Source organism: Pezoporus wallicus, unplaced genomic scaffold (assembly GCF_028554395.1).
Source record: "Pezoporus wallicus isolate ANWC-B61680 ecotype Strahan unplaced genomic scaffold, APGP_CSIRO_Pwel_v1 contig_2384, whole genome shotgun sequence".
NCBI lineage: Eukaryota > Metazoa > Chordata > Aves > Psittaciformes > Psittacidae > Pezoporus > Pezoporus wallicus.
The window spans coordinates 1,565,203-1,577,870 of NW_026640488.1; the positions used below are offsets into that span (position 1 = coordinate 1,565,203).

Below are 12,668 nucleotides of genomic sequence, written 5' to 3' on the forward strand. Positions count from 1 at the left end.
GTTGCTGCCCTGTAGTGACACATTTCTGTTTGCACAGGCAGTCTGGGGGTTCTTGCATTCCTCCATCCGGCTCTTCTCCCCTGGTGTCACCCCTTCTCCTCACCCTACCTTTCCCTCCACCCCTTTTTGTCTGCTCCATGTGCACCTTTCTCTCTGGCAAGCATCCCTGGTGCTGGGAGCTGTGTGCATGCCCAGGGTTTTTCCCTCTCAGCTGGGTGTTTTCTGTGAATCACCCATCTGATGGGCAGAGCCTTGGGCAACATGGTCTGGTGTGAGGTGTCCCTGCCCATGGCAGGGGTGTTGGGTCTGTGTGATCTTAAGGTCTTTTCCAACCCAAACCGTTCTATGATTCTGTGATTCTATGAATCAGGTGATGAGCTGGAGCGGACTGGAGCTGCGGGTCTCTTAGGTTCACCCTCTCTTTCCCGCCAGAGCCTGCCCCCATCTTCCCCCTGCTCTGGGTGTTCTGGGTGACCCTGTGGAGCCCTCCGTTGCCTCTCCAGTGTTTCAGCTGTCCTTTTTTGCTACAGATGGATGATCAGGGTGTCAGCATTTTAGATATATTGTGAGGATGGACAGGAGGAGGGTCTTTAAATTGTTGGGTTGGCAGTGATAATGAGGCCAGTTAAACTGGCTTTTTGATACCAAGGCAATTACTGCTGAGTTCAGAGTAGGTGCCAGGAATTTCCTTCCTGTCTTACATTTCTTATTGCCTCTCCAGTTCTGTGCTCCACTTGTGCTTGAAAATGCCCCCTGAAATGTTGGAATTGACCTGCTATATCAAAATTTATCATTCAGAAATTGATGTTCAACTGGTCTGCCTGAAACAACAGATGCCATGAGCGGGGAGTCTGGCTTTGTTAGATGGCATGCATAATGTGATGTTAGCTGATTTAAAAAGCAATGAAATGACAGAAGAAGCCTGGCTTCCAACTATGAAGAGGACTGTTTCTCCACATTTGTTGTTTCAAGACTTCCATTCTCAGGCTGATATTTGTGTGTCTTTCCCAGGCTTGTAAAGTTCTCGTGAAACGATCCATGTACTTTTTTGGCCATGTTGTCTACAGCCGAAAGAGAAATTTTTGGCATAATTTGAGGTGAATCTATTAGTGAGATGAGGTTCTTAAAGGAAGGGAAAAAATGCTCCAACAAACCACCACCGACCAAAAAAAACACCCAAAAGTAAATGTTTTGTTATAAAAAGTTACTTAAGTTACTTCAGCTTCTAAATGTCTTAATAAATTGCCTTTGACATTTATTTCCATGTCAGATCCCCTGCAGAGATCTGGATGTGTTGAATGGTGTTTGGAGTTCAGGGATGCAGAGGGGTGTTCTGCCAGCTTCCAGCTGGCTTTAAGAGACTTGTGGTAACCCATTTGTAATGTAGATGGGCTTTTCCCTTTTTGATGGGCAGGAGGATCCTCTGCCCATTCCTGCTATTCCAACCTGTCATCTCCCTTGGGAAGCAGGGAACCCCAAAACAGTGGTGAATTTCTCTTTCCACTAGCCCTGCCATTGAATAAACTCATCAGCTTTCAAGTTGGGTTTTGGCACTGCTTCGGGGCTGCTGATAAGTGATGCAGACACCCTGGAGCTGGCCAGGGTTGTGAGCACAGTGCCCTAGGAATGTGGCAGTTCTACTTTTGGGGCCAGGCTGGGTCTTGGGGTAATTTGGCAGCCTTTGTGGGGTGCAGAGCAGAATCTGGATGACTTGTAACCACAGACTTGTTCCTGGGGTTGCTGGGGAGTGGTGTGCAGGGATGCTCTGGAATTAACTCCATGCTCAAGAGTCAGTTCAGAGCCTGGAGAGTTTGTTAGCTGAGGCTTAGCTTCCTCCATCCCAGGTCCAGGCTGCCTTCTCCAGAAGGAATAGGACAGCAGCCCTGGGATCCTGCTACATCTGCTGAAGCTTCAGAGGGCTTTCCCCTTTTTCTGGCTAGGAAAGGGTTGACTGTGATTGTTTTCTAGACAGTAACACACTGCTGTTCTAAGAATCAGTGCTGCAGCATGGCCTTGTTCACCCAAACCGAATGAAATGCAGTCTTCCTACATTCAGAGCTGCATCTGCACCCTGTGGATTGGGGGCCTATTGCAGAGAGTGAGGGTTGAGAGGAAAAGTGCTGATGCTGCTAGAGCTCTGCAGAAGGAAGATTAGTAAGTCTTGGAGAGCCACTACCAATTACACTTGCTGGCACAGAGGAGCACTTGGCTTCTTGCCTTTCTCAGCAAAGGTTTTTCTGGTGGGAAAAGGTTATTTCAGCAGTACCTGCAAGATGCTAGAAACTTAAGCCATGATGGGGTTCAGGGTGATACCGCAGTGCATAAACCACAGGCTTATTTTGCCGTATATGTGTGTGCATATAAAAAAAGGATCAGAGGACCCTTAGGAAGTGTTACTTGCCCCAGATATCTGGGGATTTTACTGCAGTAATAATTTTAATTTGCGTATGTTTACAACAGCAATATTCAGACTTTCCTCCTGGGTATGTCTCTGAGGCTGACTCGGAAAAGGAAGAAGATGCTGGTTGCTGCGTTGTTTCTAGGAATGGAGAAAGAGTTGTGTGGCACAGAGACAAAATGGTTAGAAGGAGGCTGTCATTCATCCAGACTTTGTAGTTCTGCGTCATCTGTTCTTTCACTACTTTCTAGCAGCTCCCCAGAAATGCTACCTGGATATTCTGCATTCCTCCTGCTGCAGCAGCAAGGGAGTTTGCTCCCTTGCATGAGCAGTTGTGGGGTTTTATAATAATAAACCTATTTTTTCCTGAGTGGTAATAAATTATGATGTCTGTTGGTTTGGAATATAACAACAGAATTATGTAGGTACTTTAATATATTAAAGGTGTAATGTTACAAAACTACATTTTTAAACTGGGGACCAATTAACTATACTACCACACATTGTGCAGGGCAGCTGGATAACTAATGAGACCACAGTCCATCCCTCTGTCTCAGGCTCATCCTTGCTAGGATACTTACTGTCATCATCCAGTAAAGATGAAACTGTTTCTGGCCATGCAGCATTCAGACTGCTTCTGGGAAAGTTTTCAGCAGCTTAGCACTAGGTACACACATGTAGTGAACAAGTGCTGGACTTGCTTTTTACCACTGTGGTTGTTAGGACTTGCAGAGGACAGGTTTTAATTGAGAGAGTGGTGAAGATATCCTGAGATTTCTATGTTATAAGACATCGACTCATGTTCAAATAAGGTAAAAATGTGCTAGAACTGATGGGAACTGCATTGTGAATTTTCCTAGGGCAAAGGAAAGATGATGGTGTGTGTGCTACACATTATTTCTAACTCTCTTTTGCATATAAGAAATGAGTTGGCTTTTGCATTAAAGCTACAGTTCAGCAAGCAGTTCTCTTGATGTCAACTTTTGCCTAAGCTGCTATTTACTTCTCTACCTCTGCATCTCTTGGGTGTGCTCATACCAGTGCTTGTGTGAATGTTGAATTGACAAGACTGGGGGTCTGCTCCTTGCCAATGTAGTTTTCATTCCCCAGGACTCTGAAGTTGTTGTCCCTCTGTGGTTCACTGTGCATCCCCATAAACAGGTGTATCAGCATGACTGAGGTTATCCAAGGCAGCATTGTCTTTAAAATGGGATACTTCTTAAACTGAACTTTTATTGGCATGATGTTTCCAGCACGTGCTGTTGTATGGAAACCTTCTTAAAAGGTCAGTCTTATGGAAGCGAGAGGAATGTATGAGAAGATTTGGAAATAGAGTATGGTTAGAATATAAAGAGTCAGAGTCTATCCTTTCCCTGCAGTGTTGTAGCATCATACCCACTAAATAATAGTTGTGGCCTCTTTTCCCTTTTTTTCAGCTTCTCAGCAAAGATGCCTCCAAATGGGAAGGCCTTACATTTTCACCCGTCAGTTCTGCATTTTGGAATGCAGTAAGTATCTTACATTATTGTTATTTTGATTAATAACAAAGCAGGGAGGGACAACTACACTGGGCTACATTTGGGTAAAGAGCATTAGCTGACATCTTGTCTTCTTGAAAAGAAAGAAAAATAATAAGTAATTGCCACGGAATTGAAACTGTGTTTCTTGCCTTGCAATACTTTGTAAATGAAAATCAACATAATTCTTGAAAGTAGGAAAAGGGAATAGGGAACCATCAGACATTCTGGGTACATTTCAGGTGATTCTGTGTGGATGTCCAATCAGTTCTGCGTGCTGGTTGTTCATGGAAAACTCCCTTCCTAGGGAAGTACCTGGGGGGTGCTTGTTGCTTCCTTTAACTTCTGAAGATAAAATCCAGAAAGTCCCAGGCAAAACATAGTGGTAGAATCATAGAATAGTTAGGGTTGGAAAGGACCTTAAGATCATCTAGTTCCAACCCCCCTGCCATGGGCAGGGACACCTCACGCTAAACCATGTCACCCAAGGCTCTGTCCAACCTGGTCTTGAACACCGCCAGGGATGGAGCATTCACAACTTCCCTGGGCAACACATTCCAGTGCCTCACCACCCTCACAGTAAAGAACTTCTTCCTTATATCCAATCTAAACTTCCCCTGTTTAAGTTTTAACCCGTTACCCCTTGTCCTGTCACTACAGTCCCTACTGAAGAGTCCCTCCCCAGCATCCCTATAGCTCTCCTTCAGATACTGGAAGGCGTATTTTTTTTGGTTTGGTTTGGTCTTATGTTCTCCTCTAAGAAAACTTTAAGAATTATTCTTAAATGATAATCAGCCTTTGGTCTATCAGTAACCAAAGGAAGCATGGTCCCCTTTTGAGTTAAAAAGAGTGTTTCAGGGGATGCACAGAATGAATGTATAGGATGTATTAACGAAAGCAGAAGCCTAGAGATAATGGTTGTTTTAGCTGATAAAACAAGGCTTTGGTTATTCAAACTTCTTTATTCAAAACTTTGTGCATTGTAAGTTTTCTTAAACTCCAGGTGACTGAAATGAGTTTTGGCTGAGTGCACCTCTTACATCCCAGTGTTGCTTATTTGTAGATAACAAAAGACAAAATTTGTTTGGCATGTTTCCAAAGAATAGATACGACTAGAAAATTGTTGCATATTAGTATGTTTTAGAATGATTTGTGTTTGTTGCTGTTTTGTGCATAGTCTGTGCTTATAAAGTGAATAATTTCTTTCTCTTTTCCCCCCCCCTTCTGTAGATTACTGGGGTTACCCAGAGCTAAAATGCTGCATGCCTACAACCCTAGTAGAGATAGAGAAGTTGTAGTGAATTCAGTGTTTACAGCTACTAGACAGTTTCATGTGTCTCCTGCTCATAGCCGGGTGAGTGTTGATGTACTTTTGGAAACTATGTAATGGCCAAGAGCCAAGCCTTCATGCTTCCTTTGGCCTAAGCTTTTCATGCTGTGTTTTCTCTTCGTGCTTTTTTGTAGGACCTCCAAGTGTTTTTTTTTCTGTTTTGTTAGCTTTTTTTTTTTTTTTCCCCTCACTTCTCCTTAGACTGGTAAAAGACATCCAAAACCTACAGTAGGAAATGTGTTTTACAGTAACAGAGAAGAAGAATTTTTCAGTGTTAAGGAGGAGGCTGTTTAACTCTCATTCTTCTCTAAGCAGCATTATGCAGTGATCTACAGGCATGTGGGTGTTTTACAGCCTTGAATTCTCAGTGTTTTGAATGATCTTGCCTGTTCCTCAAAACAACCTGCAGTGAAATGTTTTATGCATTTTGTATTGCAATTATGAGCATAATTACCTTATGATCTAAGACTATTATTTTCACTTTTTTTTAACAGTGTATAATAATATAATGCATGTTAAGAATTAATTGCTGTGATCTCAGTTTGATGTAGCCCACATTTATCCTCTGCTGATGTGCAAAGGGTTTTTATTATGCTTTCAACTGATTTGTGCTTTTACGATGACTGAATGGGTATTACTGTGCAGACATGAACGTCATTGTTCTTTCAGTTAGACCGATTTGGTTACTAATTGTGTTGCCTCAGTTCAGCCTTGACTCACTCAACTGTGTATCACGGGGGGAATTGATTCAGTTTGTAATAGGTATCTATATGCAGGAAGAATTTTTATGCACGCAGAGGCACAAAAAGGCATGGTTAACTTCTCGAACACAAACGAGTCTTGACTGATGAGGCCCAAGCTGACAAAGTCCAGCCATAATATGGCGAGTTGGTGTGTGGTCTCAGTTCTTCTCTGAAGTAAGAGTTGAGAGATGTGGACAGCAGAAACTTCTCAGGGCTGAGATTTGCATAATAGGATCTACAGACACGAGTGTACATGTGGAGGTGTCTGTTGGGCCGTGTGACTGAATGGTGAGTGTTGTGATCACTGGCACGGAGCAAGAAAACTTCTTTGTGGTCTCTGCAGGTGATTCCTACGATGGGAAAGATCTCTTTCAGAGTACTCTTCCTGCCAACAGAAGAAGGCAGTATAGAAAGCTCATTATTTATAAATACCTCATCTCATGGAGTACTTTCATATCAGGTAATTACTCTTCTTTTTAGCTTGAGTTTTGGATTTACTTGTGTTTTAAAAAGTGATTTTCATACATTTAGAACTTACAGACTTTCAAAGTTCATTGAATTCTTGATACATATCAGGTGGGGTAGTGTTTACAATTCGTGCTGTGTACCAGATCTCGCTAGTCTCGTGATGGCTCATACATCTATCTATATGATTAAAATTACTACTGTTAGTGCGGCTATTTGCAGTAGTAAAACAAAATGTATTTGTATATATGTACTTAAAAGATCATGGTCCTACTAGTTGGCTTCATATAACACTACAGTCTAGACTGCACTGTGCTGGAATGCATTTGTCATGAAAAACCTATTTAGGAAATACTTTAGGTGGTTTTCAGCTACTCTGTGGGATTTTATGTAAACACATTGGGGATGTAGCACAAGGTGAGAGGTTTAGGCCCTTAAAACAGGAAAGTCAAAGTAGTGGTTGTGCATTAAAGCCATCTATTGTCTGATTAATCACTGAATACAAGCCAGTCTTAAGCTTTTTTATTTTTATGAGGGACATTTTATACTCCAAATTCTTTGCTTTTATTAATTTTTTAAATTAAAAAAATCTGTCTCTGAATTCAGTGATTTACAGTGCCAGCTTTAATCAACCACCCAGCTATTCCATTCCCGTACTTAGATACTGTGCTGGAAAACAAAGCTCCTTAAATTGAAACATAGGTAATCTCAATTGAAATACCTGTTTTTTAATACATGTGTTGTATTTATCTACTGTTTATTAGAGGAAATGCCACATTTGGCAGGAACTTTTCATCAAGGTTGGGGGAAGAGTGCATTATAGAGTGATTGACCTTTACTTTCTGATGTCTCTCTTCTCCTTGCACTCACTCCTAACCCTTTGATTATTGACCTGCCTGATCAGCTCAGGCAGAGCCTTTTATCAAGTAAGTCATGGGGAAGCAGTTGTCAGTGCTACCAGAAAATGTTTGTCTCTTGTTGGACTACTGATAAAATCAGTAATGGACTGATTTTCATGAGCAGCTTCACCAGCCACTTGAAACAGAAGAAGTAGCTGCTTATGATTTCAGCTTGCATCAGGTTTAAGAGTTTCAAAATACGGCATAACTTGAGTGGTTATGGTGCTCTTGACAGCCCCAAAGTCTTGAAATATGTGTGATGTTCCTAATGCACTTATGCAAGAGTATGTACAGAAGATTCACCCAAGTGAAGTAAAAGTACCATTATAGTAAAATGTACTTTGTAAATGCCTCCATAAAAAAAAGGAAACCTATTCCCTTTGTTCTGATATTTTCTATGTAGTAGTCAGAGATCTTCAGCGAACATAGAATGTATTGTATTATCCACTTAAAAACGTGTTTTTTCTGTTATAAGAAGCAAAAAAAATAAAAATCTTTGTATACAAGTGAAAAACTCCAAGGTAATTTTCTTAACTTCTAATGATTTTATCCCCTCCCCATTATCTTGCACCTTGTTGTAAACTAAGCTTGGTGGAGCAGAATATGAGTGCAGCAAAATCACTCAACTTGCAAATTTTAATAGTGCTCTGAAAACTGTAGAATTTAATAACTAAAACAATAAAATATTTTACCCATTTTTTAAGACAAGACCATTGAATTAAATATGAAATGGGACTGGTAACAAAGTTTTCCCAAAAATAGCTGCACTGCCAAATGGTGACACATGTATTGTAATTGCCGAAAGAATAGTAAGAGAGTTTAGATACTTTCTTTTTGAGATAACCTGATGCTATGCTGGTAAGCGCTCTGTTTTGTGTTTGTAATAGTGCCTGAATGGGTGAAGATGCTAAAGTGCTGTTTATGTGTACAGTTATTTTCCACGTTGGAACTTACCTAAGTTCTCTTTCAAAAGAACTAACATGAAAACCAAATCTGTTTCTTGGGAAGATTGTTATTATTAGCAAAGTAGTTTTGTAAGTTACCGTGATAACTGAAATACTAGGTGTTAATGTTAAAATGTTATATGTTATGTTAAATGTTAATGTTAAAACATTTTGTTTTTAACTCCAGGTTTTTGGAACAGGAACTCTGATGCCCTCTCCAGAAGAACCTAGAATGCAGCTACCAAGCACCTACTTACTGCTTCCACACATTCAAAACATCCGGGCGTCACACACACTGGTACAGTATACATTTCAAATGGAGATGAAACATAAACCTTCTTAGGCATGAAAGGGTTTTGTCCTCAGGTTGCTGGGATGCAAGGAACATTAACAAAGAGTCCAAGTATCAGTGATGACTGCAAGAAAGAGGTTGTGAGATACAGGGCTACTGTGATCAGCTGGTATTCTGGTTTTCTGGAAGTCTTTGGCATTTAAACTGTTCCTACTTGTTCATGCTCCTGTGGTGTGGTGTTGTCTCAGTTGTGCCACCAGAACTATTTGTGAGGCCCTGCTCTGAACTAGACTGGAGGATTGACCTGTCCTTAAAAAAATAAACTTTGTATTATAAAGGCAGGGAGGTGGGCTGTTGTTCTGTTTTTTACTTCAGGCCTGTTCCCCATGCCAGCTCACAGCAGGGCTGTGCCAACAGTTTGCCACAGTTAAAAAGTGTGATGTACTGTGTGGATGAGAATGAGAGGTGGGAGTCAGGCTGCAGTATCCCCTCCTGCTCATATTGGTGCTGAAGATAACCGGGCTTGCTTACCTCGGCTTGACTAAAGCAGAGAGCTCTGGAGAATACAGCAAGGTGGATTTAAGAGGTGTATCTATTTCAGTTGAAAGAAGTTTTAACAATTTCTGTCATTTGGCTGCAGTTGCAGGTATTTTCATAGTCTTAAAGGCCATACAGAGCCTTTCAGGTGAATAAGGAAAAAATGATCTTTCAAATTTCCTTTTGTATTATGCACAGATTTAGTTTTTTCAAAAACATATTTAGAATGTCTTAGCATGTAACAGAATTTAATCTGCTATCTATATGTGAGCTGTGTTGATTGCCTTCATGATGTAGTTTTCTGTACCTGAGAAGAATTCTCAGCTTAGGTAATGTTTTTCAGTCGGCTGCATATATGTTAGGTCACTCTACCTCTAGCTGAGGATAATGCATGATTTCCTTCTCTTCCTTTCTTTTCCTTTGTACCAGTTTCTGTTGTAATCACACAGGCGTGGTTGCTTGTGAGTGTACACATAACTCTTGCAAAGAAGCCAAAAGGCTTCAGGTTTTGTGATTTGGGGTGCAAAAGGTAGAACTAAGAAGGCTTTTCTTGGATGCTGTTAATGATGTGTCTCTGCATCTTCATGTCTAGCTCAATGAGGTATTGTCAGCTACTGTCTGAAGTTTGAATGCAGACTGCTGCTTCACAGTACTGACTGAATTCCTGAGTAGAGAAGTTTTGTGAAGCACTTGACATTGTCCTTAATGTATCATGAGGAACATTTATTTGGGTGTAATTTTCCTGTAACTGAGGAATTCGTCTTCAGTTCACAGGTACCCATTTGGACAGAAGTGCTGCAGCAGGGGGAGCAGCTTCTCGGCTCAAGGTGGTAGACAAGATCTACATAATACTGAAGGGGACCTAATGGCTCAAGTTTGGGTTCCATTTAGAAAAATCATAGAGTGGTTAGAGTTGGAAGGGACCTTAAAGCTCATCCAGTTCCAACCCCTCTGCCGTGGGCAAGGGACACCTTCCAATAGACCTGGACTCAAAGCCCCATTCAACCTGGCCTTGAACACTGCCAGGGATGGGGCAGCCAAAGCTTCTCTGGGCAACCTGTGCCAGGGCCTCACCAGCCTCACAGGGAAGAATTTTTCCTAATATCTAATCTGACTTTCCCCTCTGTCAGTTTAAAGCCATTCCCCCTTGTCCTGTCACTACATGCCCTTGTAAAAAGTCCTCCAGATTTCTTGTAGGCTCCCTTCAAGTATTGGAAAGCTGCTGTAAGGTCTTGCTGGAGCTTTCTTTTCTCCAGGCTGAACAACCCCAACTCTCAGCCTATCTTCAGACAGCTGTCCAGAAGTACCTCCTTCAGTTAACCTTCCTAATATTCTGATCCAGATACCATAAAAATTGATATGATTCTGATTTGTCCAGTTTATATTATAGGCTCAGAAGCTGTGAAGAAGAGAGGTATATGAGGTTTGAGTGAATGACTACACATGGGAGAACTTAAAGATACAAAGCTATTAAACACACAGTGGAGATCTGTAGTGAAAAAGCATTTGAAACAAACCATACTCACTTAACTGTGTGTGTTTGCTTTCCCCTGTTTATTTTTACTGAGGTAAAATACCACTGTAAGTTCAGGATAGCATAAGCCTCATTTACACATCTCTTGTCATCTTGGGGTGCATGAGTTGTCACCTTGGGCAGCAGTGTCTAGTTTGATACACCATAGGTATCCTTCCCTTCAGAGTCTACTGCTTGGAAACCTGTGAGAAAGCTGACTCACTGAGTGCTACATGGTGTGTGTCTGTTTTTTGCCTCTGTGTCTACTGTTCTAAAGGTGGTTTGTTTAAGCTGACTTCCTTGATCATAAAGGCCTTGGTAAGAAAGTAACATCAGTTAATCCCATCATGTGCTTGGTAAAGTGGCTTCTCAGAACTGCTGGAGGCATTGTTACCATAACCCCAAATACTTGTTGTTATTCCTTTGATGGTTGGAGTCCTACACCTGACTTCCAATGTAAACGGCTTTGTGGATGGTTTATATTTGTTAGGATATGCATTTAGTTTATATAACTCCTGCTGCTGTCATGGTATAAGCCCAGGAGCATTTGTAGGAGTCATTGCATGTTTACCTTACCAAGCTGAACATTCTATGCTCTGTAGTATCTTCTTCAGTGATGGGCTGTCCATTTCTTAACCAAATTGACAAACTGTTTCTGCAGCTTCTCCAATTTGTAAAACTTCTTTTCAAGGTGATTGGCCAGAACTGTACATAGGGATAGGGATGAAATTTTGTCTCTACAGAGCATTTATATTGAAATATGATGCATCTGTGGGAATTATAGAGGAAAGTTTACCTCTGTAGTAGTATTTCCATTGGAAATACAGTTTATGTTTGTAATTTTTTGTGGAAAATAAATGCCTATTGATTTTGTGGCTCGTTTTTATCCTTTAGTAGACAAAGGTGCACAGGCTTTTCTTTTTTCTTCATCATTCCCCCAGGGTTTTTTAGCAGAAACTCTGAGATTAATAAGGAAAGAAAAAGAAAGACAAAGTTGCCTTCTCTGCTGTTGAATTTCACTCTCTTTCTGTTATTATTTTCAAAGTTTCAGCTTCTGAATGGTTCAGGATGAGCATGCTCTGGCTGTGGTCCTGGATCCCAGGACTTCTGGGCTCCTGGCTCACTCAATCGGGAGGAAAGAAGACCTGTCTCCCAACACTGTGAATTTACAGTATGTCCACGTGGCCAGTCAGCAGCGGCTAGTTACCACTAAGCAGTAACAGATGGTGGAGCACATATAGGTCATCTTTTTTTATCCAACTTCTGGATGTAGTCTTTGCTCCACTTGTCTGGGTTTTGGCATTGTTTAATATTTGGATGGCACTGACAGGGCAGCTACATCAGTGCCTCTTTATGTTCAAAATGCTGTACAAACACACTGGAAATATCAATGGAGGAGTGACCTGCAAGGTGGAGCATCTTATCGTAGGAGGCACAGGCATCACTTTGCTGACTTCCCAGAGGAGTTCAGACTTTATGAACCAATGTAATGTTGCAAATACTGGCAGGAATCCAAGACTTTAAGCTGTGTTTTGTGCCAGTAGACAGAAGATCAGAGAAGCAAATACGTGCAAGTGTGGTGCTTGGGTGTGGAGAAGGAAGGTAGTTGGACAGTAGTTTTCTTGGTGTGCCAACCTGATAACTGCCTGCAAAAAACTGATGAAACCCTGCTGAATCATTATTACAGGGACAGTTAATTAACACCATTCAGAGCGGAAAAAGCTCTTTAGGGCCAGGGCTAGTCCAGGACAGAAACTCTGAAGTATCAGCCTGCAGGAAGAAGGGGGGGCTTGTTCAGTGCTTGCTCTTTTTTGATTATCCTGTAGCCAAACTCCAGGAAGTGGTTTGGACTCTACAGTCCCAATTGTGGTGCAGGACCATCTTTGTGAAAATCTTGTTTAGAGCCATTGACAGGCACGTAAGACAGAATTCTTTCCCTAGAAGTGACTCTGGGTCTGTGGTTGTTTGGTGGCTTTTGAGCTGGCCCGTGCCAGCTGTCCTGTGGGTGCTCTGTCTCTCTTTTGGAGTAT

General features: G+C 41.5%; 1 protein-coding gene across 7 annotated transcripts in view; it reads left to right on the forward strand.

The window, feature by feature from the left end:
- The window catches only part of TMEM131L (transmembrane 131 like), an 81,245-nt gene that overhangs the window by 30,111 nt on the left and 38,466 nt on the right, over positions 1–12,668 (forward strand). For all 7 annotated transcript variants that reach the window (XR_008973479.1, XM_057419074.1, XM_057419076.1 and 4 more), the window contains exons 4-7: positions 3,835–3,906; positions 5,146–5,269; positions 6,332–6,448; positions 8,484–8,594. Coding sequence is in view for 6 of the 7 variants with exons in the window: in XM_057419074.1 (XP_057275057.1) it covers positions 3,835–3,906; positions 5,146–5,269; positions 6,332–6,448; positions 8,484–8,594 (424 nt within the window). In the remaining variant the exon portion in view is untranslated. The remainder of the gene's footprint in view (positions 1–3,834; positions 3,907–5,145; positions 5,270–6,331; positions 6,449–8,483; positions 8,595–12,668) is intronic.